The sequence below is a fragment of the Numida meleagris genome, chromosome 1 (genome assembly GCF_002078875.1).
Source record: "Numida meleagris isolate 19003 breed g44 Domestic line chromosome 1, NumMel1.0, whole genome shotgun sequence".
Taxonomy (NCBI): domain Eukaryota; kingdom Metazoa; phylum Chordata; class Aves; order Galliformes; family Numididae; genus Numida; species Numida meleagris.
In genome coordinates this window covers 191660574-191688323 of record NC_034409.1, presented here as the reverse complement: position 1 = coordinate 191688323, position 27750 = coordinate 191660574, and the positions used below count along the sequence as shown (strand labels likewise).

At 41.2% G+C, this 27750-nt stretch overlaps 1 protein-coding gene across 1 annotated transcript in view; it reads left to right on the top strand.

The window, feature by feature from the left end:
* The window catches only part of EMSY (EMSY, BRCA2 interacting transcriptional repressor), a 39442-nt gene extending 22210 nt beyond the window's left edge, over nucleotides 1-17232 (top strand). Inside the window, 13 exon segments of the mRNA XM_021383450.1 lie at nucleotides 110-259; nucleotides 1749-1922; nucleotides 3538-3674; nucleotides 5144-5317; nucleotides 6238-6436; nucleotides 7343-7507; nucleotides 7758-7913; nucleotides 9632-9691; nucleotides 10735-10889; nucleotides 12140-12703; nucleotides 13578-13693; nucleotides 13695-14079; nucleotides 15581-17232. Coding sequence (XP_021239125.1) covers nucleotides 110-259; nucleotides 1749-1922; nucleotides 3538-3674; nucleotides 5144-5317; nucleotides 6238-6436; nucleotides 7343-7507; nucleotides 7758-7913; nucleotides 9632-9691; nucleotides 10735-10889; nucleotides 12140-12703; nucleotides 13578-13693; nucleotides 13695-14079; nucleotides 15581-15775 — 2630 coding nt within the window. The 3' untranslated portion in view covers nucleotides 15776-17232.

The window sequence follows — 27750 nt, the reverse complement described above, 5'->3', positions numbered from 1 at the left end:
AATAGAAGCCTTGTGAGGCTACCTGCCCACTAGGGCTCGGTCTGAGAAAGCATTTCAGAAAGTCACTTTTCGTGCCTGTATTTTAACAGTAACCTTTCTCCTTTCCTAGGTGTTAAAATAATCACTCAACAGGTGCAGCTCAGTAAAATCCTTCCCAAACCAGTAACAGCGGCATTGCCCAGCAGTAGCAATTCACCTATTATGGTGGTTAGCAGTAATGGGACTGTCATGACAACTAAACTGGTCACTACTCCCACTGGTAAGTTAAGTTATGATTCTGAGAAGGGAAGGGAGGGTGAACCCAGGCATGCAGGTAGCAAAACGTGGTTTACTAGGGGAAAAAAAAAAGTCACTTCTCTCTTGTAAACAGTGAGCACAACATCACATTCGCAGACCTGGATAATTATGCTAGATAAGGATTTTAGTTCTGAGTGCTCTTTTTATTTCTCTTACGATCTCTTTGCATTAATGCAGAAAACAATGAAAATTCCATCCCTGTTGAGTTGCTTTCAAAATATTTCTTTTTTTTTTTTTGGAATTTACATTGATACTTTGCACTTCTGTAGCACCTTACATTAGACAATTTACATTAGTGGGTTTTTTAGGTGCCTCAGGTAGGTCATCATCATTTCTATTTGACACACGTGGAGTTTAAAAGATGGATGACTTGCTCATAGTCTTGCAGTGAATTTACAAAAAAATTATTAAAATTCCATTTCTTTTTTTGTTTTCTGGAGATCTAATTGTATTTGTGTTATTCATTGAAGATGAGAAATAATGCGGATGGTGCAGATTATAAACTTGTACGAGGAAAATGTGCAAAGCAGCTTTATCCTGGTTTTCTGGATTTTTAGCATGAGTTAGGAGTGTTAGCTTATGCTAATGGTTAATGATATCTTAGAAAAATCAACCTTTAACTCCTTCTTCACACAAACATAAAAAGGAATTAACAGCTTGGCAGTTCTTTTAATTCGTATAGCCTTGTTCTGCTCTCTTAGATTTGAACGTATGGCTTTCTTGGTAGAGCAAGTTGGTTTTCTCTGTGATGTTTAGCAATTAATGTCTGTAGCACATTACTGGCAGCAGTACAAGCAGAGCAGAGTTGTGGTCTTAGGGTAGCTATTGACTCCTGTTATTATTTTGAGCATGTTGTTCTGTGTACCCACATCTCATTCTGTTCTGAGTAGGTAGAGGAAAATAGGATTTCGCTAAATGCTAAATCTATACAGTTCTATTGTCACTGTAAATTACACTTGAGTCTAAACATATCTCTAAGGATAGTAATTGCTGGTGTTCTTAAATGATTTGTCTCATGGGCAAAGTGGGAGTATAGGCCTCTTTCAAGAGGAAGAGGTATCAATTCTCATAGTTTCATCAGAGAACTAATCATTGGGCATCTAGTAGAGTAAGTGGCAAGCATTCAGGTAGGATCTATGCATCTACTGAAAAGTAAAACCTTGGGGACAAAGACATGAATTAAAATATGCCAGTTGTAGAACACATAGTACAATATTTCACGAAACTCTACGTTAATTTAAAGATGACATATACTTGAATATTGCTCTGCAAGTTTAGAAGCTACCTGTAGATTCACAGAGGGTAGTAATAAATTGCAGTGTAGGGTCTCTCCAAATACAATCTAGTGCTTTTCTTCTAACCTAACTTTTTTTTTTTTCCCACCATACAAATAATAGTGAATTGTGTTTTAACAGCAAACTTCTGTTTTTGTTTTATTTTCTTTAACACAGGAACTCAAGCAACATACACACGGCCAACAGTTAGCCCCTCTATAGGGGCTCGGATGGCTGGAACTCCAGGGGCTGCAACTTATGTGAAAACCACGAGTGGTAGCATCATTACAGTAGTACCAAAATCACTGGCTACGCTGGGAGGCAAGATTATCAGCAGTAATATTGTTTCTGGTAGGCATTTGAGTTTTTTTTTTTTTATATGAGAACTTAATTCACAAGCAAGTCTTATGCTTGCTTTGATTGTTCAGGGCTTTTCTGTGGGTTGCATGCTTAAATAATGTTGAGGGCTTGTATTGGAGAGGTTAACTCAGAAGGAAAACAGCTGAAAGGGAAGGTATAAATAGCAGGTTGAAGGTATGGATTCTTTTATCCCTAGATAACTCAGAGCTTACGCTGCTGGTTCTTAGCAGAGACTCAAAGTATCACCAACCAGATCCTGGCACTAAAAGGCACAGTAGAGACTGTGGTAGAGCCACCCTGGAGTGTAGTCTGGCAGAGATACCTCAATTTCTCAAATTTTCTAGAAATGATTCTAGAAAATCTGATTTGGGGCTAATACAATAGCTTCTTTATCCTGTTGTAGGTATGATGAGTTCCTGAGGAGATCTCTTGATAGACTGACTTTATAAACAAAGCGAGTGTTATTGTTCTCCTAAGCCAGCAGCTAATGCAGGGAAACCCTTACTTGGTCCTGATAGGGATTACACCAATTGTCCTGATACGACACAAGTTTAAAAAGGATATCTGCCCTTTTTTTTTTTTTTAATTTAATATTTTCTGTTTCATTTTCTTTTCTGCTAGGGGAGCACCCAGCTAGAGGCTTCCTAAGCTAAGAAAATAATGATTGTGTCCCAGCAAGTCTTCCCTTTCTCAGAATTAGTACAGTGATTGATCTGAAATGTGTAGTGAAGCATCTGCAGGCATGAGTAGTGGTAGAAGGTAATGAGGGGAATTTTGGGGATTGTAGCTATGATGACTGAGTAGTACTTTCTGCAGAGGGAAATTAGTAGGGGTTGTAAAAAAAAAAAAAAAAAAAAGAAAAAGCTGAGTAGATCTTGAAATGGCAGTCTGATAACATTAATGACATAAGTATCAGTGTGTATAATCTACCTTTGTAGATTATAAAGGGTAGTCCAAGATTGCCTGTTTCTGCAGGTTGGATAACCTGATGCAGGGAGTGGATCTCATTACATGTTGGAAGACGAAGAGAAATAACCAACACAGCTCTTTGAAATAAATAAAAATAAAAACAGTTAGGAACTCAACCTCAAACTCAATCATTATCATGCAGCAGCTCACTTCTAGAAAGGGATGGCTTTTCTCTTGGCTAGAGAGAGCTATTCTTGGTACATAGGTTCTTCTGATGAAGTTATCTGTGAGTTCTGAAGTCATCTAAGTTAACTCTTATCTGTGCAGGTAGGACCTTGACTTGAGAATTAGTGTTGCCCTTATCTCCCCTAACTCTAGTTTTTGAAGAGTTAGGCGTATTATCCTGAGAAACTTGCATTAGTTTGCTCTGTAATTCATGAGAAGAAGCTGACTGTTCTAATACAGAATGAATTGCTCTTGTCCTGCACATGCCTGTTTTGACTGTAGGTGAAAGATGCATAAAGGAAGCTGTTGATCTTTATATGCTGAGTTGGGTGGCATAAATTCCCGTTCCAGATGCTGCCTTTGTTGTGCTGTAAAATTCAAATACAGTGATTTCTATGCAGCCAACCTCTAAAGTGAAAGGTAATAGACATGAGATAAACTTCACGTTCCTTCTTTTCTCACTAAAATTTAGGAACTACAACCAAAATCACTACAATTCCAATGACATCCAAACCCAATGTGATTGTTGTGCAAAAGACTACTGGAAAAGGAACTACAATTCAAGGGCTTCCTGGCAAAAATGTTGTCACAACATTGTTGAATGCTGGGGTAAGTAAGACTTTTCAACTCTAAGTATCTATGGCCAGATGACAGGTTGTGCTAGCTGCTGTGCTCTTTCTGCTAAAATCCCAATTAAAAGCAAATTTTGCATGAGCTCCATAGCAGATACAGCATGCCTTAACGTCAGGGATGTTAGAAGAACAAATATGTTTTGCAGGTTATTAAAGATCCTTAAAACAACTCCCAGAGTTAAATGATGATTTGCCCCTTTTTTCCACAGTTAATTGTTTTGTAATCCTGAAGAATTAAGCAGAAGTAGAATCTTACCCTGTTAGTGCTCTAATGAGAACCTTAGACCCGTTACAAGCTTGCTTTTCCACCTGTGTGTCTTTTGGGCAGAAATAAGCTGCTCCTTTACAGTAAAGGTACCACACTTGATTTCCTGTTCCTGAGTGTTGTGTAGTGCTGTAGTTCTTGAATAACATGACGTGTAGTAAAAACAGAATCAAGTTTCCAGATGCAGCTAGATTTTCCTTCACACATGATGAACGTGCTTTTCATTCTTAGCTAGAACTGTGAGATTTAATGCTTTAATTACGTAATCTTTTAAAGTTTACTTGTCTAGCTCAGCAGGAATCTTTTTGAAACCTTTCAGGAAATAGTTTTTGAAGATTTCAACTTTTCTAGTTTAAACAAGAGCAAAGTCTAAAGCTATGTTTCCATGCAGATAGGAATCTCACGATGTTAGATGGTAGGAGACGCTAGAATGTGATGATATTTCTGGGGGGGAAAAAAAAGTACAGTTGTTGGAATTGCCATCTACTTGAGGGGAAAGTGTAGAAATACTGAGAGAACTGGCAACTAACATAGTTCCTCATATAGTTTGTTACTGCACAGAACTAAAAAAGCATGCTCATTATCCTTGCTGTTCTTAAGCTATCAGGAGTCTAGTTATATGTCAGAAATATTTCAAAATCAAATGTTTCCCATGGAACAGCTGTGAATATGCATTTTTAAAAATAAATGAACTTTTAGTTTAAAAAAAAATAGACATAATATCTTGGGCATGAGGATAACACAGATTTATATCTATATAATCTATTTATTTTTAGTTTCTCAATTCGAGTTTTGTAGATGTTGTGCCAAAGTTAGTGTTGATAGAAATAAGAGGCTTTAAAAAAAAACCTTTGCAAGGGATTTGAGGAATGTTCCAACGTAGGTGAATTCTTTGGAGCAACTTGAAGAAACTTGTCAGTGTCATTTAGTCCTTATTCAACCCTCAGAGCAGTTTGAAAGATAAAGTAATGGAAAAGAGGATTTTGGTAGCTTCTCTATTCAAAGCTATAGGTATTTTTTAAAATTCTTTGATATTCTTTCTATTAAATATATCTAGTTCTAACAGCAGTAGGTTGACTTTGTGGTACACACACTCACCAATAACTGTGTATTCTTTTAGAGAAGTGGGTCTCTCTGAAGAGCTTCACTCAGTTAACCTGTAAACTTTGACTTCTCTACAGGGGGAGAAAACTGTTCAGGCAGTGCCAGCAGGAGCAAAACCTGCTATCATCACTGCCACGAGACCCATCACAAAAATGATTGTTACACAGCCAAAAGGAATAGGGTCCACGGTCCAGCCAGCCACCAAAATCATCCCAACTAAAATTGTTTATGGTCAGCAAGGGAAAACGCAGGTACAGTGAGGACCCATTTCTGTTTTGAAATGTACCCCTAAATTTGAATGGGAAATAGATCATTTTTCACTGTGTTGCCTCATCTATTGTGAGATTAATATATGCAGAATATGTCTATGGGGAATGAGACTTAAGGAGGTAATGAGGTGGCCTTGATTCTGGCTTCTTGAGCACAGTGTTGGCATTTGTTAGCTATTCTTGGAGGCATAGAGTAAGTTGAAAAGAATTATTAAGCCTGTTACATAGCTGAAACTTAAGATGTCTGGACATGGCTCTGGAGGCCTCTTTTAAGTCTTAAAGCTGATGACTAGATCGTTAAAAGTAAAGATGTGGAGACTGAGTATAGGTTGTGTCAAATGTGAGACTTTTATTGAGGTTGTTCTATCATTAATGTATTTTCAAATTTGCCCTGCAGCCTTGAGTTGTTGGCAGGGCAGTCGACAGAGAATCTGGCTTTTGTCTGGATACTCCCAGTTTCAACTTTTAATCTGGTTGCTTTTTGTATATGAATATGAAAGAACTAATAGCAGGTGTAATATTTTGTGTGTCTTGAGCATTCAAGACTATCGTGGGCTAAGGAAGAGAGTTGTTTGTCCTTACCAATGCAGTGCATGTTCCAGCTCACTTTCCTAGCTTTCTCTGGTCCACACCATTGTAACCAGCTGTGAAGAATGACTGCTTAGTGCTTTATTGCGTTAAGTGCTCAAAATTACTGAGAAGTACATTCTTGTGCAGTGCGATTTACTGGGACTTCATGGTTTAACAGAGTTGCTGAATTTACAGGTAGACTTCTTTTAGCAAGTTATCGATATTCCCTCAGTCTTGTACGTAGATCTCTTTTAGTGGCACACTGTTCTCTAATTGCTCAGATCTGTTTTTGTGAGTGCTCTTAACGGTACACGATCTGTCTTTCTAACTAGGTCCTCATAAAACCAAAGCCAGTGACATTTCAAGCAACAGTTGTGAGTGAACAAACTAGGCAGTTGGTAACTGAAACATTACAGCAGGCATCAAGGGTGGCAGAGACAGGAAATTCGTCTCTCCCAGAAGTGAAAGAAGAACCACAAAGCTACACTGATAGCAGCTCTTCTTCTACAGAGTCCTCTCAGAGCTCCCAAGGTATGTACCAGTATGCCCTAAAATATGAGTGGAGTTTCTCCCAAACGTGCTAATTAGTTTCATGTAACTCCCTCCATCTCTTCAGCGTAGTTCTTCACCCAGTCTGTTGTCACTGTGTGTCATTGTCACTTCCCTTATGGGTTTATTCATTTTCTATGAGCTGTTTAATAGATACATCATTATTCTTTGTTAAAAGTAGAGATAATATTTCCTTGCAGGGTTCTGACTTGCTCTTACACTGGTTGTAGAGAGAGTACAGCCACCACAGCTTCAAGCTCTGATACAGATGCAGCTTCTCATGTGAAAGAAGAGGATAAATACTTTATAAATACATTAATTTATTAGCTAACACTCAACTTTTTGTCTGAAGTGACCATAGAGTGTATCACTGCATTAAATAAGAGTAAATGTCTCTCAGTAAAACACATTTATCAATCAGTCGTGGTATTGTACAGAAGAGGTCATTCTCTGTCATTTTCAATACAGTTTAAAGAAAAGAAAAGAATTGAAGATTCAGAAACTTAACAAAAAGTAGGTAGTGCAAATTCAGAATGCTGAATGCACGTTGGTAATCCAAACTGCTAAAACCTTTGGGGTGAATTCAGCATACAAAGAGACATGCTGAACTTTGATTTATTGAAGCTTTGATAAAGAACTAAGAAATAAGATCTTGGTAACTTGATAACATCAATTGTGTTTTACTTTGAATCACTTGTAATTAAAAACTAAACAAAGGCATTGCAGTATGAGACTTTGCATCTTTGTCAAAGTTCAGAACTAAAGAATAATGGCTAATGTAGATTAATTTTGAACCAAGCTGTTGCTTCAAGCAAGATTTTGGACAGGAGACCTCCAACCCCCTTATTTCCATGATGACTTCGTGTGCGTTGTGGTTTGTGTCAACAGATTCTCAGCCTGTGGTCCATGTGATTGCTTCAAGAAGTCAGGATTGGTCAGAACATGAAATAGCTGTGGACACCAGCCCTACAATAATTTACCAGGATGTATCCAGTGAATCTCAGTCGGCTACTTCCACGATAAAAGCTTTGCTAGAACTTCAGCAGACAACAGGTGTGGAAACACATGTGGTTGGTTAGGATTACTTTAAAGCACTCAGCTGCTACTTGCTTAAGCAGCAATTCATAATAAATTTTGTAATTGAAAAGCACCTACCTTGAATCAACTACTTTTGTTTCTTTTTTACTCCGTAAACGCTCTTTTGAAACAATTGTATAATGTACAAAATCTATTAAATTCAACTGTTGCATTTATATTGGAGATCTTTTTTAATGCATCCTGCTTTTCTTTTCTTTGAAAGCAGTGAAGGAAAAGTTAGAATCGAAGCCAAGGCAGCCTACCATTGACTTGAGCCAAATGGCTGTCCCAATACAGATGACCCAAGAAAAGAGACATTCTCCAGAAAGCCCTTCAATTGCTGTAGTAGAATCAGAATTAGTTGCTGAATATATCACAACTGGTAAGTGACTAAGGCGGTTGATTGTAGTTTCGTAATTGAAGTCTGGGGACTTTATTTTGGAGTTTTCTTACGCTGGAGTTTTCTTTCACTTGTGTTTCACTGTAATTCTTCAGAGTTCCTCTGAAGGCATGTTTTCTTCCACTACTACTGAGACTCTATGCAGAGAGGGGCAGAAAATGCATCTGCTTTTCTGGGACATACTGGAGAGTGTTTTTAGTTGAAACAAATGATTCTCGCTTCATGACGTAATAGTTGAACAGACATTCTGTCTTCTGATTAGATGGTGAGGAAAGGCTGTCCTTGCCCTTAGGGAGTAAAGGAAGAAGTAGAAAATGAAGTTACAGAAACTACACTTTTTTTTGACTTCATATTGGCAAAATGTTGCTTGCTTACAAGCACAACGTATGTTTTTCACCCAGGTGTGCATTTGGCTTCCTAACATAGTCCCTAGCTCCTTCATCTGCTGGAATGATTTGAACTGCTAAATTTGCACTTCTTAAATTACTTAAACTGAAATTATACTTGGGAAACAACCCTTAACTTCTGTTTTTTTTTAACACTTGAATCCTCCTATCTGGATGCCCTTTTTGTCTCAGCCCATGACTCCCTTCCACTGGGCAGCTCTCTAATTATGCCATGTCTCTCTGGATGCTCTCTGCCACCCCTAGAATCCTACTTATGAGCCACCTCCACACAAGAGGATCAAATTATTTGTTTCCTGATTTAATGGCTTAAGTCCACGTTGTTGGTCTGCCTACTTTCTTTATTTGGAAAATGAAAACAAGAATGTGTTCAAAATATGCACTGAGGAAGTGAAATAAGTATGTATCTGTAACTTCAGTGTTTGTACCGTTAAATGTTCAATCTAATTTCTTTTTATTTTTCGTTTTCCTGTCCTGCACTCCCTCCCTTGCTTCCATCCCTTCTATGGTCTAAATTTAAGCTGTGTGATACTGGGGGTGGAAGGGCTCATTGTTACTCTTAAATAACACTTGCTGTATCTGGCTATGGTTTTGAATGTTTGAGTCGTGCTCCCTTGGATCCCTTTTAAATCGAGCTCCGAAGAACAATAAATAGCGTTAAACTGCTCTCCAACTCAGTCATGTTCTCTGACACCGATACCATGCATTGTGTTTGTATTCAGAGTTCCACTTGTTGCTGGGTCTTTCTGTAAAAGCTGATGGAAACTAGCGCCCTTTGAGTGCTGGGGGGAGAGAAGGGGAAGTCAGTTATCTCTGTAGAGACTTCTCTGTGACTTAGAAGTCTCGTGGAGTACAAAAGCTGAAAGTTTCCTTGAACGATTAATGCCTAAAACAGTGTTTTTTGGTAAAGCTTGAGATGATTACACGAATCTGCCAGGACTGACAGCAGTCTCTGCTACAACAGTTAATTTTGCTCTTACGTTCTTGTCCCTTTCCCCTCACCCAGTTTAACTGAATACTGCCAGGGAATGCAGGTAATTCAGACTGTCCTTTTGTTTTAGTTTGTGCTTCACTGGATTCATCACAATCCATACAGGTGGTATTTTCTGCCAGAAAAATTCAGTAGTAAGATAGTCTCCAAGCTATAATTTATTGTGGGACCTCCTGCATGTGCTTTGAGCAAAGGATGAGGTGCTCTTTGATTCATATGGGAGCTGGGATTCAAAGTGTACTTCCTGGTGAGGAGAAGGGAGCAGTTCACACATCTTAGTGTCACCGTTTTTTGTCTGTCTGCAGACTCAGGAAGACAACACTGTCTTGGTTCACATTCGGAAGAATATCTACACAACCACATAGGTTAGAAACTTTACTTTTAAATGAAGCTTTGAATTGTGCAGGAACTGTTGGGGGATATCCATGATGGATCTAGCACAGCATGCAAGCTGGTATTGATATCATCCAACTCATTTCCCAGAATGGGGAAGTTAAACTGTCGTATTAATTCAAAATTTGACCTTCCTTCTAACTTTCAGCAAGGTCACTGGTGTCTTTTTAACTTCCAGTTAGAGTGTAACTGAATGCAAACTTTGCTTTTTCTCCTTCAGTTATTCTGTACTGTATGGCCAAAAAGTTAATGAAAGCAAATATTTACGTGTTGGTATGGATAGGCATATAATTTGGATTTATGTCCTATCAGTGACTGCAATATAGAATAATTGATTTTTTTTTTATTTTTTTAATTGCCAAGGGGATCATTTCTCTGTCAATCCACTGTTTTATTATGGAGCCCTAACCATTGCTCTGTAACTTACGATTGTGTCTGTTCTAGCAGACCCATGACAAGGTCTCTAATTTTTGTCTGTGGTTTCTGATCAACTTTGCTTGTTTTCGTAATACCTGAGCATTTTCAGATTGCTAATCTTGCAAATTTAGCTTGTGCTCAAGAGAGTATTTCCTGTGATTTAACAGTGATAGAAATTCAGTGTGCAGGGGTTGTTGTTCTTAATTGCAGTCAGTTGTGCAGGTGCTTTTGGCACCTGTAAAGGCGACAGAATAATTTGTGCTCTATGTTGTTGTGTGGGTTATATAAAAAGAACCCAGCTGAATACAGAGTATACATTCTCTTTGCAAAGTTGGTGTGTTGGGAAAAGGAGACTAGAGGAGCTCTGGACCCATCGTGATGACTTAGGAATCACTGGCAAAAGCAAAGCCCGTGAGATGCTATTTTAAGAGGCTTCTCAGAATAGATCTGCACTTAAAAGTTGAAGCTATCATACACTAAAATATATTTCGTGCTCAGCTCTTTATTTCGCTCATGCTTTCAGCTGAAGGATAAATGCAAACAGTTGAAGTTACTGCAGTTAGTTCTGGAGAAGTGCCACTGACCTCTTTACTTTCAGTTAGTCATCGGTCCCAACCCCACCAGCAGTCATCCCAGCCCCAGAGGACTCTGCTGCAGCACGTGGCTCAGTCACAGACAGCAACGCAGACTTCTGTTGTGGTGAAATCTATCCCCGCATCCTCCACAGGCGCAATTACCCATATCATGCAGCAGGTTGTACCCTTTCTTTTGCAAACAGTCTGTAAAAACAGCAGTAGGTTATGTGAATGATGCAGGAGCAGGGTTTGTTCTGAATGAGTGTGTTGCTGTCCCTGGAAATGCTAAGTGCGAGGGCAAATGAGTAACTTAGTTCAACGCTGCCTGTTTTGATGGGGGAGGATGGTGGGATAAAAAAGAAGGCTTGAGAGTGTTAAAAGAGGTATTCACAGCCACTACGGAGAAGTCATTCTTAGATTACTTCTTGCTGTCTACGTGTCATCTTGAGATCAACAAGGTGCTTTTTTCTATATTGTTGTGTTGTAGGGGTCAGCATTCCAGATTATATTGGCAGTAGTGTAGAAGAATCAGCAACCTCAGCTGTGGAACAGGGCAGTGCTGTGTTAGGATTATAAATCACTGCAAGGAGCATATTTTCACTGATGTTTGAGTAGGCTGCTTCATCCTGCTGAAGTCACTTAATAGTATGCTTATACCACGATATACAAAGTGTAGTAACATAGATCTCTTGCTCCCTCAAAAAAAAAAAACAACCAACTTCCATGCAACGCCCAAGAAAAAGTGTAGTAAAATTTTGACAAAGAAAGGAAAAGAGAGGATCTGCGCTGACATGAGATGGATAGTAGGTATGGAGAACTATAGAGCCGTGGAATTGTTTGGGTTGGAAGGGACCTTGAAAGGCCATCTGGTCCAATTCCCCTGCACTGAACAGGGACACCCACAGCTCCATCAGGTGCTCAGAGCCCTGTCCAACCTGACATTGAACATCTCCAGGGTTGGGGCACCACCACCTCTCTGGGCATCTCTGGGAGCTGCAGCAGAAACCATGGAGAGGATGACTAGGCTTTCAGGAGGCATAATAAGAAGTTGTGTAGATGGACTCTGGTTTTAATGAGAAGCTAGTGATTGAACCACCTCTTAATCCCTACTCTCTCATATCTATCTGCCATACTGGTTTAATGGTTTTGAACCCTAGTGTGACGTGAGCCAGGGCTGCATATTCTCCACTGAAGAGCACCTAACACAGTTAATGTTCTCGCATGGGGACTTGCCACATTTCTACGTGGAAACACTAGTATTAATTGCATAGGTATCATGAATTCTGTGTAAGGGTATACATGAGGTGGGAGTCAGTAATAGTAAAATCAGTTGTAGAAAGATTGAAGCATCAAAAATTATGTTTAGGTTATGTTTTCTTATAAATTAGATTTCTTCTTGCTAACTTGGTCCAACTTCTTCTTCCTAAGGCCTTAAGCAGTCACACTGCGTTCACCAAACACAGTGAACAGCTTGGAACCGAGGAAGGAGAAGTGGAAGAGATGGACACCTTAGATCCTCAGACTGGCCTGTTCTACAGATCTGCCCTGACACAATCGCAGGCACAAAAACAGCAAAAACTGAGTCAGCCGCAGCTGGAACAGACTCAACTGCAAGTGAAAACTCTGCAATGTTTCCAGACTAAGCAGAAGCAGACAATCCACCTGCAGGCCGACCAAATCCAGCACAAACTCCCACAAATGCCCCAGCTTTCTATAAGGCATCAAAAGCTAACCCCCCTGCAGCAAGAGCAAGCACAGACCAAACCAGATGCACAGCACCCCCCACACCACATGATGGCCAAAGAAAGGCAGCTCCCTACCTTAGTGGCGCAGCCACAGCAAACTGTAGTACAGGTGCTTGCAGTAAAAACCACGCAGCAGCTGCCCAAACTGCAACAGGCACCAACGGCACAAAAAATCTACATGCAACCCCAACCCCCCCAGAGTCAAATGCAGCTACCTGCCTCTTCAGAGAAACAGCCAGCAAGCCAGGTAACGGAATATTGATAGCATGCAAAATACACGTCGCTGTTCAAGGAAAAAAAAAATCTAAACACCAACCCTGTCGCTGTAGCAGTGTTTTGTCCTGGCAAGAGAGAACTCCTCATTCCGCTGGTATTAATTACCCCATCAGAAGGTTGACACTAGGAAAGAGAAGCACATGTTATAGGGGAAAAAAAATCCGTAGAGCTCACAAATGTGTTTTGTTGGACAGTTTTTATGAATTTCTGCCACCACCGGTGCATGGAATTTGTCCCTAATTATTTTCTTTCATTTTTTTTTTTTAGATATGACACATTATTAATTTACGTTCCCGTAGCACTTTTTATTTCTGTGGAAATAAAGATGAATACACTGCAGTCTCCTAAGGCTCTCCATTGTACATCTTCCTTTGTAGTTTACATCTTCCTGAAGTTCGGTGGCTTTCATGTGCAGGAGTAACTTCATTTTCCTTGGGAGGGGAAAATGAAACAACTAAGGAACATGGAAAAAAAAGAAATATATTAACTCCAGAAAAGTACAAATTCTTTGTCCCTTTCAGGAGCACGTGTGAAAACAGGAGAGTTAACAAACACCACATGGGGATGTAAATCCCAAAGGAAAACGAGGCTGCTGTGGTATTATACTGCTACAATCCTTATCTAGCAGCACTGAGAGCTGCATTTCCCCAGGCTTCAATTAACCGTTGCCATCTCATTGCTAATTCCTCTGTTAAAACACTGAGTTTCAACTGTCTTCTTAATAGCAAGTATATTGTTTGTGCCAATACTGTCCTTGGAAATATTGATTAGATTTTCAATAATAAAAAAATAATAATCTGGCTGTAACGTGAACAACAAAAAATTTGATTTTCAGGTGCAGCAAGCATCCAATTATAACTCAAGGATCCACTGTTACAAAGATAACTTTTGAGGGGGATCAACCTCTTGTTTCCAGGGTAGCAGGTGGCAGTTGTGTGCCCAAACTGGCATTGCCAGTTACGATTTCCCATGCAGGCATCCACGAAGAGAGCAGTAGCAGACATTTTGAGAATGTCTATGGTGGTGGAAGCTCAGATTGATACAAATGTAGAAACTGTGATAGTGGATCCACAAATCAAGGCCATGTCCACTAGTAAACCTGCTAGCGAAGCAGAGTCGTCACCTTGTACCCAGGTGCCGAGGGTGGCTGCAGTAGGGATGACGGCAACTTCCATCCCCCAGCAACAGACATGTAAAGAATCCAGTTCAAGTCCTCCTGCTGTTGGTCCTACTATAACAGAGAGGAAACTCGATGCACAAGGAATGCCTACAACAAACCAGTTTATACACATTCAGAATGTATCACAAAAGAAAGCTGAAGAGAGTTCATCAGAAATTGCTATCCAGGTAAGAGAAGACCAGAGCAAATAAGGCAAAGGTTGAGCAGAGCAAACTCGCTTTGTCTAATGTGATGATAGCAACTGAACAATGTTCAAGTATTTTTTTTTTTTCTTCAGTTTTTGCTTTTTCTACCTTTAGGCTTGCAATGGATTACTACTTCAAAGTGTGTAGCTCTTGTTAAAATGAGCTCAGTTTTCTCCAGCACTGTCATTCATGGTGTTCTCGGTGTCTTCCTTTGTTTTTCTGTTAAGACAACAAGTTCATCTGTTACAAAGCACTTCGCTTGGAAATGGTTAAAACATGACCATCACTGCTTACAATGGAACTACGATCTAGAATTTTTTTGATGCTATTTAATGAGTATAAAATTAATTTGGGCAGAAAATGAAGTAAACGGGTTCTGCTCACCGGATGGGAGAGTTCAGCAAATGAGATCTGGATTCACAAGTTTGTTAACTGTGTATAAACAGCCTTTCACTTTTAAGATAAAATGACTTTAAATGCTTGGAATCATTGGCTATCTTATGATTGATACTTTCATTGATTCTGCTGTCTTAAGTATGATGTTTTGTGATGTAATACATGGTCAGAAAGTCAGCTGGTGAAGTATTTCAGTCATCTGAGGTCTCATAGTGTTATGAATTGTAGACAAGTTGGCAGTGTATATGTTTACAGAAATGATAGTGCGGATTGAAGTGGTTTTATTGTGTATCATGTTAAAGTGAAATACTTTTGATGGGGAAAAATGTGTACAGAGCATTCAAGTTTTTCTTGTTACTTTGTAAAATCTTCATTGCAGCTAACTTGGTTTTTGTCGAAGTCATTTTTATAATAATCCCTAGTCCTCATTTCCCTAAATAGACAAAAGTAAATTTCTGCTTTACTTTGTATATTTCGAGAATCTGTGCTGGTTATCTTCATGGCATGCTACAAATGTTTTCAAAGTCAAATCACCACCCAGGTCTTGAATTGTATAAAGATGTAGACTTAATTTCTAGGACCAGAAGAAGCGTAAGGAGAAATAAATAGCATAGATCCATTTTGTTTCCTTAGCCTCTGTGCTACTGCAGCTCTGAACAGGGTCAGAACTTGTATCACACACAAGAAATAGAGCTATTCCATATATCTGAGTGCTCTGTCTTGAAAAAAAAAAAATTAAGAAGTAAGGCTGAAGAGTATTCTCTCTTGTTTTGCATTTGGAGAGTGATGGGTGGTGGAGGTCAGTGGTTTTGCTGTTGTGCTAGAGTTCTGTCACAGGCCTTTAGTGAAGGTCCAAGCCCACGATCAGTGCCTTAACAGAAAGAGCATTTGCCTGTTATCTTTCACAACCTAACCTTGAGAAAGGGTCCTTTGAAGCTTTGGCAAATGTTTGCGACAGGCGTTAGCTAGGAAAAATTGCTCTTGGAAAACTGAATAGCCCTTTTCCATGAGTTCCTGCGCTTGCTCAGATGCCTTTGCCTGCAAAAGCCGTGCATGCTAGAGCTTAAATCTTTTCTCTTTCTTTCAGACTATCCCTCAGTATTCCATCCCTTGTCACTCCAGCTCCAACGTGGTAGTGGAACCCAGCGGGCTCCTGGAGCTCAACAACTTCACCAGTCAGCGTCTCGATGACGAGGAGCCTGCAGTGGAGCAAGACGTGGACAGTAGCACCGAGGACGGCACTGAGCCCAGCCCCTCTCAGAGTTCTGCTGAACAATCCTAAGGAATGGGGACACTGGAGTGCACTTTAACCCATCTGGGGATTTGAGTATCCCAGATGCCCTTGTTTTGTGATGTCTTAGAGCACTTTGCCTATTAGAGTTGTTCAGTGGACCCTTGAAGCATCAGTGTGTTTTAACGAGACAGTATTGGAAAAGCTGCATCTTAGAAGTCTTTCCAAAAAAAAAAAAAAAAAAGAAGAGATGTAGTTACTGAGATACAGTGATCCTGTGACAGTGGAATGTACTCCTGTTAACAAGCAAATCTGCAGCAAATTCTACGGCCTGTGCTATTGAAGCTCTTGCCCAGGTACTGAAAGGGATCTTTATTTTGCTGCGTCTTTTTGCTAGCTGCTGAGCAAAACACCATCAAAGAAGAGAATGTGTAATAAATAATTGTATTTTTAAATAGCATGTGAGAGAAACAGCGTCTCTGACAGTGCTGGAAAAGCCCCAGGAATTTTGGGATTGGTTAGCTTTCTTGCACTTGTGCTCACTTAGAGTTAAGATTTTTTCATAAGCCGAAAAATATAGTTTATTTTTTTAAAATTCTTGTTCTTGAATGTTTGGAAATAAGCAAAATCACTAACTGGTAGCAGTGTGGATTTGCTCGTGGATTTTTGTTTTCATGCTTTCCAAGATTTAGGGTAACCGTGTATGAGCTGTTTCTTTGTGCCATAAGCACATGAAATGCTCATCGACTCTAGTTAATCTCTGGTTATTTATTTAAAACTTTAAAGTGAGTCCAAGTTGTTTTAAAAAGTTCCTGTTAAACAGGCAGGTGTGTAAATTCTAATACAAAAGGGTTGCAGGGGATGTATTTTGCTATATATCCATTTTTCAAAATGGGGGGATAAGTGGTTCCACGTCTTTAAAAGCTGAACCTCGGAGTTTCGAAGCGAGTTTAAAAAAAAAAACAAAAAAAAACTGTATTTTACTCTTACATGCTGTTTTTAAAGTGACCACTTGGGGAGTTTTGATGCTGAGATCAGTGTACAGCGGTAGGTTTCGTCAATCAGCCTTATGACTTGGCTTGTTGAAGCAATACATTGGGTTTTCGTGATAGTTACAAGCCACAGAGAGATGGGGGGTGTGGGTTCGGATGGGATAAGAGAACCAGTTTTAATACGTTCTGCTAATGAAGACAATACTTTTTTTTTTTTTTTTTCCAAATGTATATAAAAAACACGTTTTTAACTGTTTTGTATAGATTTCATTATAAATAACTAAGCATTTTAAGACTTTGACATATCATTTAATTGTATATACACCTATCAGCCTAACTGCCCACTTTTTGGTGCTGGAGTACTACTGTTAAGTAGATTTTCATCCAAAGTCTAATACAGTTTTTTTGCGTCAGTCTTTTTTTTAAGCTGTGATTTTACTGTTGATACTGTAGTTAAGATTAAATTCAAACTAGAGTAACTCTCAAATGGAAAAAATACAAAACCTAAAACATTAATTTTCCTTGTCCTGAATATCCATGTATGTAAGAACATGCAGTACCCCCTAGATGGTGCTGTTGCTTTTTCATCTGACCTCAGTGATTTTCTAAAGGGAGTCCCAATGATTTTCATACAGCCTTTTTTACTTCTGTGTTCTCTTCCCTTGGCTTGATTCTGAATTCATACATGTTATCATGGTCAGGAGATTTCCTGATAAATTCAACATGCAAATGCGTGATTTCATTTCTTCTTTGTGTTACCTTTATGTCGGAACAGATTTCTCTTCCGCTTAATATTCAGGATGGATGAGAATTTATTTGAAGTGAAACATAGTGTTTGCCAAGTTAAAAGAAAATAACCCTACCAGCGTGCTGTTCTAGACTGTTCAGGTTGTGGTAGTGGTTTGGGAGCTGTCACTCTTGGAATAGTTCTGACCAACAAGAGTGTCTTGAGTTACGATCTCAGGCCTCACATTTTCCCATTCCTACACAAGTAACAAAGCTGTTTAATGCAGATCTTACTGCCAGTGGGACTGGGCAAGCAGTCTGTTGTGCATTGCAGATGCCAACATAAGTCAGTTTTCCATACACAGTTACAAAGTCTTCAGCAGGTGACACGCTCTGGCTTGGATCACATTTTCCTTGTCTCCTGGGATCTAGTTGTGTTCTGAGCGTCCATGGCTTATCAAGCTCTGAAAGGCCATGAGAAGAAAAAGCAGAGCAAGGTTTTTCAGCACTTTTGTGCAAGAACGTTGCCGTAAATTCCTGTTTCACCTTTAGGTTTGCCCAGGGAGGTGGTGGAGTCACCGTCCCTGGAGGTGTGCAAGAACCGTGGAGATGTGGCACTGAGGGGCATAGTGGGCATGGTGGGGGTGGGTTGGGGTTGGACTTGGGGATATCAGTGGACTTTTCCAACCTTGATGATCCTATGATTCTATGCTCTCTGCAGTCAGAAAGGGGATGCTCAGAAATGGCATAAGGTGCTGGTTTAATCTGATGCTTTATGTAAGAATTTTGGCTGCACCATTAGCGATGACTTTGCAGCAAAGGTATGAGCGGATCTGCAGTGACATATTTGACAGCTGCTTGAAGACAGCGATATCTTGAAAAACACAAAAGCTTTTAGCATTGCTCTGAGAGGCAGTTGTTTTGTAGGCTGGCAAATGGAAGCACGTGGGAAAGAAATGTAAGAAATTCAGGAAAAAAAAGACTGTTGAAATCAATGTGTTCAACCTGAAACTCCTCCTCTTCCCAGTCTTTCTCTAGGGGCATTTGGCCTTCTCTCCCTTCCCTGCCCTACAGAGGAGCACCTGCCCCTGGAGTACTGTCTCCACCCTGCTGTAGCCCTGCGCCCATTCCTTGCAGCCTTATAAATACCACTGAGCTCCTAAAAATAAACCATCGATGCGTACAGAAACATTTGCATATCCCTTATCCCTATTAAGCTGCATCGTCCTTCCTGAAATAAATGTGATGACTCTCCTTGGAACAGAATAAAGGTGAGCTTCGATGATTATAATCTGCGCTCCTAGGAATTGGCAGTTAATGGTGTTGTAACACAGCGAGAAGCTGTGGATAAATTGGAGAGCAAGTGAAAAAGGATTCGAGTTGCTTTGAATTCAGCGTTTCGATAAATGTGTTCTGGCACTACATCAGTGCCAATGCGGATTTTCAAGATCTGATACAAAGCCGGGAGAAAGTTCTGAAATAAAGGAGAAGTCATGAAGACTTCAAGGATGCTTACGGTCCCGGAGGGTGGAATGTTTCCTGGAGAGATTTAACCATTAGGAGAAATGCATTCTTAGTCTCTTTCTACCAGTGACAAAATGGGCTTTTGAAAATCGAGGGCAAAATAGAAAACGTGAAACTACTTGAAGTTATGAATGTCATCTTACGTGTGGAGGACCCTTTGAACAGAACGCATGACTAAGTAGGATTAAAAGACAAAAAGAAAGAAAGTCTAAGACCTCTGAAAAATCAAAGTCAGGAAAATGTGAGACTCTATGCGTGTTTTTTCCCCTGGTATATAAACAGTTCCTAAAGAGTAAGAAGTGCTTCACAGACAAAGGTGGTTACGAATCCCCCATAGGCACACTGCAAAAGTTCAATCCAGAAAGGACTGATCATAATTAAGATACTGAGCAAGAAAAATCACACTGCTTAGAGGCTTTCATATATTGTCCATACAGCATATTCAGTGCCTTTGTGGCTATACTGGGCTCAGGACTTGCTCCCTTCAGCCATTAATAGTGATAACGAACAACCCATGCAAAGTTTCCACGCTATGGGACTGAAGAATCCAAAGTCTGTCCTGAAGCCATACTGCAATTTGTGAACCTGATCTCTTCCTGTAGCAATGTAAAACATAGCTTAGGGTAAGTTGGGAGGTCAACATAGTGAGTTTAACAAGGAGAAAGTGAGGAAAGAATTGCTTTCAAATGTATTTGTAGATTCCTATGCAAGAAGAAATTTGGCAGCAGTGGCTCTTCAACCTCATATTGCCTAATTTGGATGGGTATTGAGGACCTTGGGCTCCTTGGGTTATCAGGGAACCCTTAGACGAAGTTCCTAGTTCTTAGATACCTGCTTTCCCCATAAGTTTAGTTCAGACCTGTCATCCATTCTATCTGCTTTTCTTACAAGAAGATAACCCAATCTCCAGGTGGAAAATGGGGGTGCTCGCATCTCTTCCAATTAGACTAGATGATCTTGGTCATTTCCAACCTTAATGATCATATGATTCTTCCCTGCAACTTCTGCCTGAGAATTTTTTTTCTTCTCTGAATGTAGAACAGGGCTGGGAAGAGTTCTTCACACACCCACGGTGTCAATGGGGTTGGAAGGAGAACGTCTGGTCCAACCCCCTGCCCAAAGCAGGGCCAGCTGGGGCAGGTTGCTCAGGACGATGTCCAGCTGGGTTTTGAAAATATCCAAGGATGAAAACTTGACAATCTGCTCCAGTGTTCAACCACCCTCATCTGGAATTTCCTGCTTTTGAGTTTGTGACCTCTAGGTGGGTACCTCTGACCCAGCTCTGCCTCAGCAGACACCCAGAGCAGAGTGCCCAGCACAATGTCCAAGCAGCTTTTGGAGACCTCCAGGGAGGGGACCCCACAACCACTCTACACACACATCAGGTCTTTATGCACATGGAGAAGATCACCTTTCATCTGAAATCTCTTCTGTTTCAAGTTTTCAATCACCTGGCCTATGGCAAGAGGAACATCTTGGGACTTTTGTCTTCTGACTCGAGTGCCTGTTGATGGGAGGGCTTCAACCACATGTGATGCAGCAGCCACTGCTTTCAGGGCTCTGGGAAATAAAGGCAGTTATAATTTGGAGGTATGATGACCATGGGCTTTCAGGAGTATGAAAATGATACCAGGAAGTTCTTTGAGATTATATTGAGAGATGCTGGACGAAAATTTTCCTACTGTGTGCTATGTGGAGAAGATTTGCCTCCTCCAGAATGAGAATCAGGCATCTACAATGGGGTGGGGTATGTGTCTCAAGGGTTGGAAACTAGGACTTTGTTCAAGGTTATGACATTATCCAGAAATGAATTTCTCCCAGAGATATAAGAACTTATTTTCTTTTCTTGTGTGTGTTTTTTTTCCCTTGTATCTTTTTTTGTTTGTTTGTTTCCTGTCAAGGTTTCTTTCTTTGTTTGAACTAAATGTCACAGTGAGATGTCATAGCGAGCCCAGGCTATTTATAGTGGAAAGCAGCAGTCTCTCGACTTTCAAAGTCTCTAGCACAGAATTAAAAGCACAGCTTTTCTGGTCAGGAAATGGCAAAGGTTTGTTTTGAAATAAGCAATAAAAGCAGAGCCCTTATTATAAACAGCTCCTTTGGGGTACTGTGAGGGAATTAGTGCCTTTTGGGATAGCGGGACTGCATAAAGTAGCACTAATCCTGAGCCAGAGGTGAAGTTTTTCTGTTGTAATTGCCCTTCTCCTTGTCCTGGCGGGTGAATGAAGGTGTTCTTCCTTCTGCAGTTCCACCTTTGGGACCTCCTCTCCTTTTATCGGTTCCTTTCATGTGTTCATATCTGCTGAGAAGTGAAGAAACAAAACTAAACTTTTTCCCTTCACCATCCTGGCAAAGACTTGGACACATCTTACTCTTGCAGCTGGGAATGTGACTGGTTGATGCTCAGTTCATCGTGTTGCTTTTGGATGGAAATGCCCAAGTTGCCACAACGGTAGGGTGTCCCACCCTGCATTGCTATCCCTACTCTGATATTTGGCCAGTCCTTTTGCTTCCTGCAATCAGTGTGCTCTCAGAAATGAGCGATCATGAAAAGGCATCCCAACCTAGAAACGCGAAGGGTCTTTGGAGCATGTATGGTGCCTGCAAGGGCAGGATCTCAGTATGGATGATATGAGCGCCCAGTGTTCTAATTGGGGTCAAATGTGCTCAAAGACTCGAGAAGAGGCTCTTCAGTAGCTCTTAAAGGAGTCTTTGCTCTCTGCATGCCTCAGTTTCCCAAGTTCTCAAAACACGTAGAATATATCTAGCTCTAGATGTCCCTGTTCACTGTAGGGGAGTTGAACCAGATGACCTTTAAGAGTCCCTTCCAACTCAAACGATTCTGTGATTCTATGATATCTCCTCCTCGTTCCACCCGGCAGTTTTTCTTAATAAGAGGATGTAGTAATAAGATAGGGAAAATCACCTTTAAACCATACTTTCTAGCTGGAAATTTAGGTGATTTTTTTTTTCCAAACTTGCACGTTTTGTTATTTAATGGGAAATTAGAGCCTACATTTCATTTAGAGACACTTCAGTTCTGCTTTTGTAATGAGCTAAAATAGTAACATGTGAACTCATTAGGAGAGAAGGAAAAATAGAACTGACCTAAATTGTGGCTAAAATCCTTTTGGGAAGGAAAAGGTTTCTGTTCAATTGTTTTTCATATGCACTGTATCTTCTGTTTTTTCCTTGGTTTGTTTTGGACATGAAATGGAAATACTGTATTGGATTGAGAAGAGGTTAAAAACAGCATGAGAACAAACCACAAGAAGTAGGAAGTAGCACGAGTTTAGTGAGAACAAAGTTTTGTAGCTCCAGGGTTCCCAGAAATAGGGATATTTGTTTTCCTTTCCGGACTCTTACTTGTATATACTCCCTACATTTGGACTACGGTGACATTGAGAACTAACAAAGCACTGTGGTGATCTCTCACTTTCTAGTATTTCTTAATATTGAAAATAATGTCTGGAGAAGGATTTGGATGCTCAAAAATATTTTCTCAGTTGCATGCATCTACAGTCGGAGTTGTTAGTGAACACCATGTGTTTTCCACATACAGAACCATAGGTGATCACAGCATGGTTTTAGTTCTGATTTAAGGCTTTTGCTAGCCCATATCTACTAGACATTGGGAGTTTTTGGGCTGCCTCCCCTGCAAAGCAGTGATTTTGGTCTAAGTGCCTTGAGGACATATAAACTCATTTGGTGGCTGATATTGCATTTGACCTCAGGGATGAACAAGCCCTCCTGCAGTAGATGGGGCTGAGGAGACCAAAACAGCAACAAAGATCTGCAAAAACTTTTCAGGACAAAGAAGCTGCAAACCAAAGTTGGCTGAGTACAAAGAGCTCAGAACAGGGCTTTGTTACAAATAATCATTATCAGATTAGACTGATGGTAGCGTGTGGATTCATAGAGCAATTTCCTGGCACTCTGTATGTACCATGGTGCTCAGATTTCTTCTGTTACCATAGGTATTAGTACAGGCATAATACAGAAGAGTACTGTGATTGTGTCTTGAAATAAAATAGGCCAAAATCCCCGCCCGAGAGCTGCAGATCCTATTACAGTGAGACTTGGTTAGCCCCATTTTCTACCCAGATGGTTGATTTGGTGGTGGCACACTTGTTTGCAACGCTTACAGTGGCTCTCAAAGTAAAACAAAGATATCAAATTCCTGAGCAAGGTGGACCCCATTACCTCATTCCTCCTCACCTTCCACCCCTAGAAAATAATTTTTCTAAAGTTCTTAGAGCCACTGAAAATCACTTTTCCTGTCCAGCAACTTTCTAAAGAGGGTGAGGTTTGTTTTCATCGTGAATCACACCCTCGTTCTTGGTTCTGGCAGAAAGGATGTCCTTTGTGTGTTTGCCAAAGGACTTCATGGTTACCTTTTCCTTTCTCTGTCCTTTTCTTCATGGTCATGTTGCAGTAATGTCTACAGTACAGAGAATAGCTCTAATCTGGGTGAGATTCCCCACGGAGATCACGAAGAAGTTCCCCAGCTGATTAGGATGACTGCAGAAGAGCATGAGGCCACCTCCTGACCATAAATCTAGAAGATCTGGATTCTTATGCTTCAGAGATCATGATGCCATATTGTCTTTGAGAGGCCACCCCACAGGTAGACAGAGCCCATGGGGCTGGTGAGAAACAGAAAGGAAGAAAAACAAGCCACCTGGGGACCCCTTTTTCAGCCCAAGACTGGTGAGTTCTGCAGGTCAGGTATGAACCAGGACATTCAATTTGCAAACTGCAGTTGTCGGTCACACCATCAAAAGCTGTGTGGCATCAACTATGAAATTATGATCGCTGTCCAATGGGATGAGTGAAGACTCCTGGATGGGATGAGATTTATGCCCCATCTGGAGTACCATGTCCAAGTCTGGCGCCCCTAGTACAGGAGGGATGTGGAGCTATTGCAGTAGGTCCAGAGGAAGCCATGAAGATGCTCAGGAGGCTGGAGCACCTCTCCTATGAGGAAAGGCTGAGGGAGTTGGGCTTGTTCAGCCTGGAAAAGAGAAGGCCCTGGGGAGATCTCACTATGACCTTCCAGTACTTGAAGGGTGCTTATAAGCAGGAGGGAGAGTGACTTTTTACAGGAGAGTGGATAGGCAATGATAGGACAAGGGGGAATGGCTTTAAATTAGAAGAGGGGAGATTCAGATTAGATGTTAAGAAGAAATTTTTTACTAAAGGGTGGTGAGGCCCTGGCACTGCTGCCCAGGGAAGCTATGGATGTCCTATTTCTATAGGCATTCAAGACCAGGCTGGGTGGCATCTTGGGCAGCCTGAGCTTGTGGGTCGCAATCAGCCCATGGCAGAGGGGTTGGAACTGGATGGGCTTTAAGGTCCCCTCCAACCTAAGCCATTCTATGATTCATGTTACAATAGTGATGATAGATATGACACAATTCCCCAGGATCGTATAGAGTCTCCTCCAAGGATTCCAATGTGCTTTCTTCCTTTGTTTCACAGTTTTGTGGCTTTCTGATTACACTACACTATTCTCTGCAAATGAATGAGTCCATCTTGCAAAAGCATTCACTGGACTGCCCTTTTGTTACAGTGTTCTATGTTAATAGCCATTAAAGTCATGACAGCTCTTTCACTGTTTTTTGAGATCACTTGTGAGCCCTAGAAGATGATAAGCAATTGTAATGTAGGGACGCACCTGAACAGCCTGGGTTTTATTTCTGCGGAACATGATGGTAGTTTCTCCTGGACGCTTATGGCTTCTTTGAGCTGGATGAGGGAATTGAGTACACCCTCAGTAAGTTTGCAAACGACACCAAGTTGGGGGAAGTGTTCATCTGCCTGAGGATAGGAAGGCCCTACAGAGAGATCTGGACAGGATGGATTGATGTGCTGAGGCCAATGGGATGAACTTCAACAAGACCAAGCACCAAAATCACTTTGGTCACAACAACCCCAGGCAATGCTGCAGGTATGGGGCAGAGTGGCTAGAAAGCTGTGCAAAGGAAAAGGATCTGGGGGTGTTTGTTGACACTTAGCTGAACATGAGCCAGCAGTGTGCCCAGGTGGCAAAGAACGCTGATGGCATCCTGGTTTGTATCAGAAATTGTGCAGTCAGTAGGAGGTGATGGTCCCTCTCGGCACTGGTGAGGCTGCACCTCAAGTTCTGCATTCAGCTTTGGGCCCCTCACTACACAGAGGACACTGAGGCTCTGGAGTGTAACCTGAGAAGGGTAGCAAAGCAGTGAGGAGTCTGGAGCACAAGTTTTATGGGGAATGGCTGAACTGAGATTGCTTAGTCTGGAGAAGAGGAGGTTCAGGGGAGACGTTATAGCTCTCTACAATGACCTGAAAGGAGGTTGTGACAAGGTGGGAGTTGGCCTCTTCTCCCAGGTAACAGGGAGAGGATGAGAAGGAATGGCCTCAAGTTGCGCCGGAGGAATTTCAGGTTGGATATCAGGAACAATTTCTTCTCTGCAAGAGTGGTTAGGCATTGGAACAGGCTGCCCAAGGAAGTGGTTGAGTCACCATCCCTGGAGATGTTCAACAAATGTGTAGTTGCGGTACTTAACAACATGGTTTAGTGGGCGATGTTGGTGATAGGTGGATGGTTGGACTGGATGACCTCAGTGGTCTTTTCCAACCGTAAGGATTCTATGATTCTGTAGTGCTCATTCCTTCTCACCTATACTTGACATTCAGTGCTTTTCCCTCATTGTCACCAAGATATGGCAAAAAAGCCATATGAAACAGGGTAGTCCTGTTACTGCAATTCATGCTGTCCAGTTGGCCTTGTCTGGCAGACTTGTCTTCTGCTTCCTTTGGCCAGGCGCATTGTGAATTGCAGTAAGCAGTAACATGTGTTAACATAACACTCGTTGTTGCTGCTGTTGGAGCCTTGCCAAAAATATTGCTAGGTTTGTTTGTCAGATTTTAACACAAAAAACGTAAATAATCCAACCCAAGAGGGCTTAGCATGGATACCTTCTGGTTGGTTTGGCAGGGACCCAGCCTCGCTGTGTGCTGACACAACACGCTCTGTGCTGATCATGGTGGCTTGGCTTCAGCCTTACTGCTCCGAGGGTGCAACAGTGAACTTTGCTGTCATGGTGTGTACAAACTCAGCCTATTCTCCCACAGACTATCAGTTTTGGAAAAGTCTTTGGAAAGTATCTCTGAATAGTAACGCTTTGTGCAGATCTGTCTTCTCCTAACCAGAGAGGACATCAGGCTATTAGGGAGTGTCCAAAGGAGGTCTACGGAAATGAGGAAGGGTCTGGAGGTGAAGAAGTGTGTGAGGAGTGGCTGAAGTCCTTTGGGTTGTTCGGACCAGAGAAGAGGAGGCTGAGGGGAGGCCTCATGGCGGCCTGCAGCTCCTCATGGCGGCCTGCAGCTCCTCATGGCGGCCTGCAGCTCCTCACAGGGAGTGGAGGGGGAACGCTGATCTCTGCTCTCTGTGACAATGACAGGATCTGAGGGAATGACATGGAGCTGATCCATGCAAATTGTCCAGAGTTTGTCTGAAAGGAGTCAAAGATGACTCAAGAAGTGGCCAGAAGCTGTGCTGCAGGGAAAAAATAGCTCTAGGTGTAATGAGCTGTGGTGAGCAGAGCCCTGACGAAGAATTTTGGGGGAGCACTCATGTGCTGTCTGAGCAGATTTCCAGGGTCTCAGATGATGTTTGAAGGATATTTCTGGTAGAAAGGTTTGTCTTTGGGAAGCACGGTGTCTCGGATGTTGGCCTCATTGCTTGGGGGCTCATAAAAATCTGAAGCATCATCATCGTTTGAAGTTTTACTGAAGAATACTCCAGTTTCCCCTCACCCATATCTTGGTGAAACAGTGGGGAGGGCTGAAGTAGGATCATAGAATCATGGAATATAGAATCACTAAGGTTGGAAAAGGCCTCTAAGATCCCCAAGTTGAACCCCAACCCATCCCCACCATGCCCACTGATCATGTCCCTCAGTGCCACATCTCCATGGTTCTTGAACACCTCCAGGGCTGGTGACCCCTCTGCTTCCCTGGGCAACTTCTTCCAGTGCCCAATCACTCTTTCCAAGAAGAAATTTTTTCTAATATCCAACCTAAATGGTGGGGTAAGGTAAGAAAGGTCTGGGACTTGCTCCTGGTGCTTCCTCCCTACAGCGTTATATTATCATACAGTTTTATTTTTTCCATTCTCTTCTGAGGTGTGTGGGATACTGCTGGCCTGTGGTAACACAAAAGCAAGAAGTCCATGAGATTTCTGATGCCTGTGACATTGAGGAGCTCACATGCAGTGTGAATGGGTCAAGCTGAGAAACCAAAGACCATTGTTACTTTGGATTTACACGGGTTTTTGTGCTTCAACTCTGTTTGCTTTTAGAATCAGCTGCTGAGAGTTTGTTTCACCAAACAAAGGTTTTGTCAAAATAATATACTTTGATTATAATACAAAAGGAGAAAGATGCTGCTTGGGAAAGTCTGATGTGTCTAACTGGGTGCTTCAGTTCTCGAATACCTGCACATAATGTTGTGCGTTTGTTTTTTTTTTTCTTTTATGGCCTTGTGTTTAGATGCTGGAGGGCTGAGCTGGCAGATGACTTTCATGAGCTTTGTCTTAAATGCATGATTTATTTATTTATTTGTTTTTGTCCCAAAAACATATGCTTATTGATGTAAAGGACAAATCAAAGGCTCAGGTTTCTTTTCAGATACCACCTGCATGAAGTCCTGTTGGATGGAAGCCAGGTTTCTCCAGCCATGCTGCAAGCTCCCTCTTGTTTTGCAGAAGCATAAACAATCTTATGCAGATGTTTCATG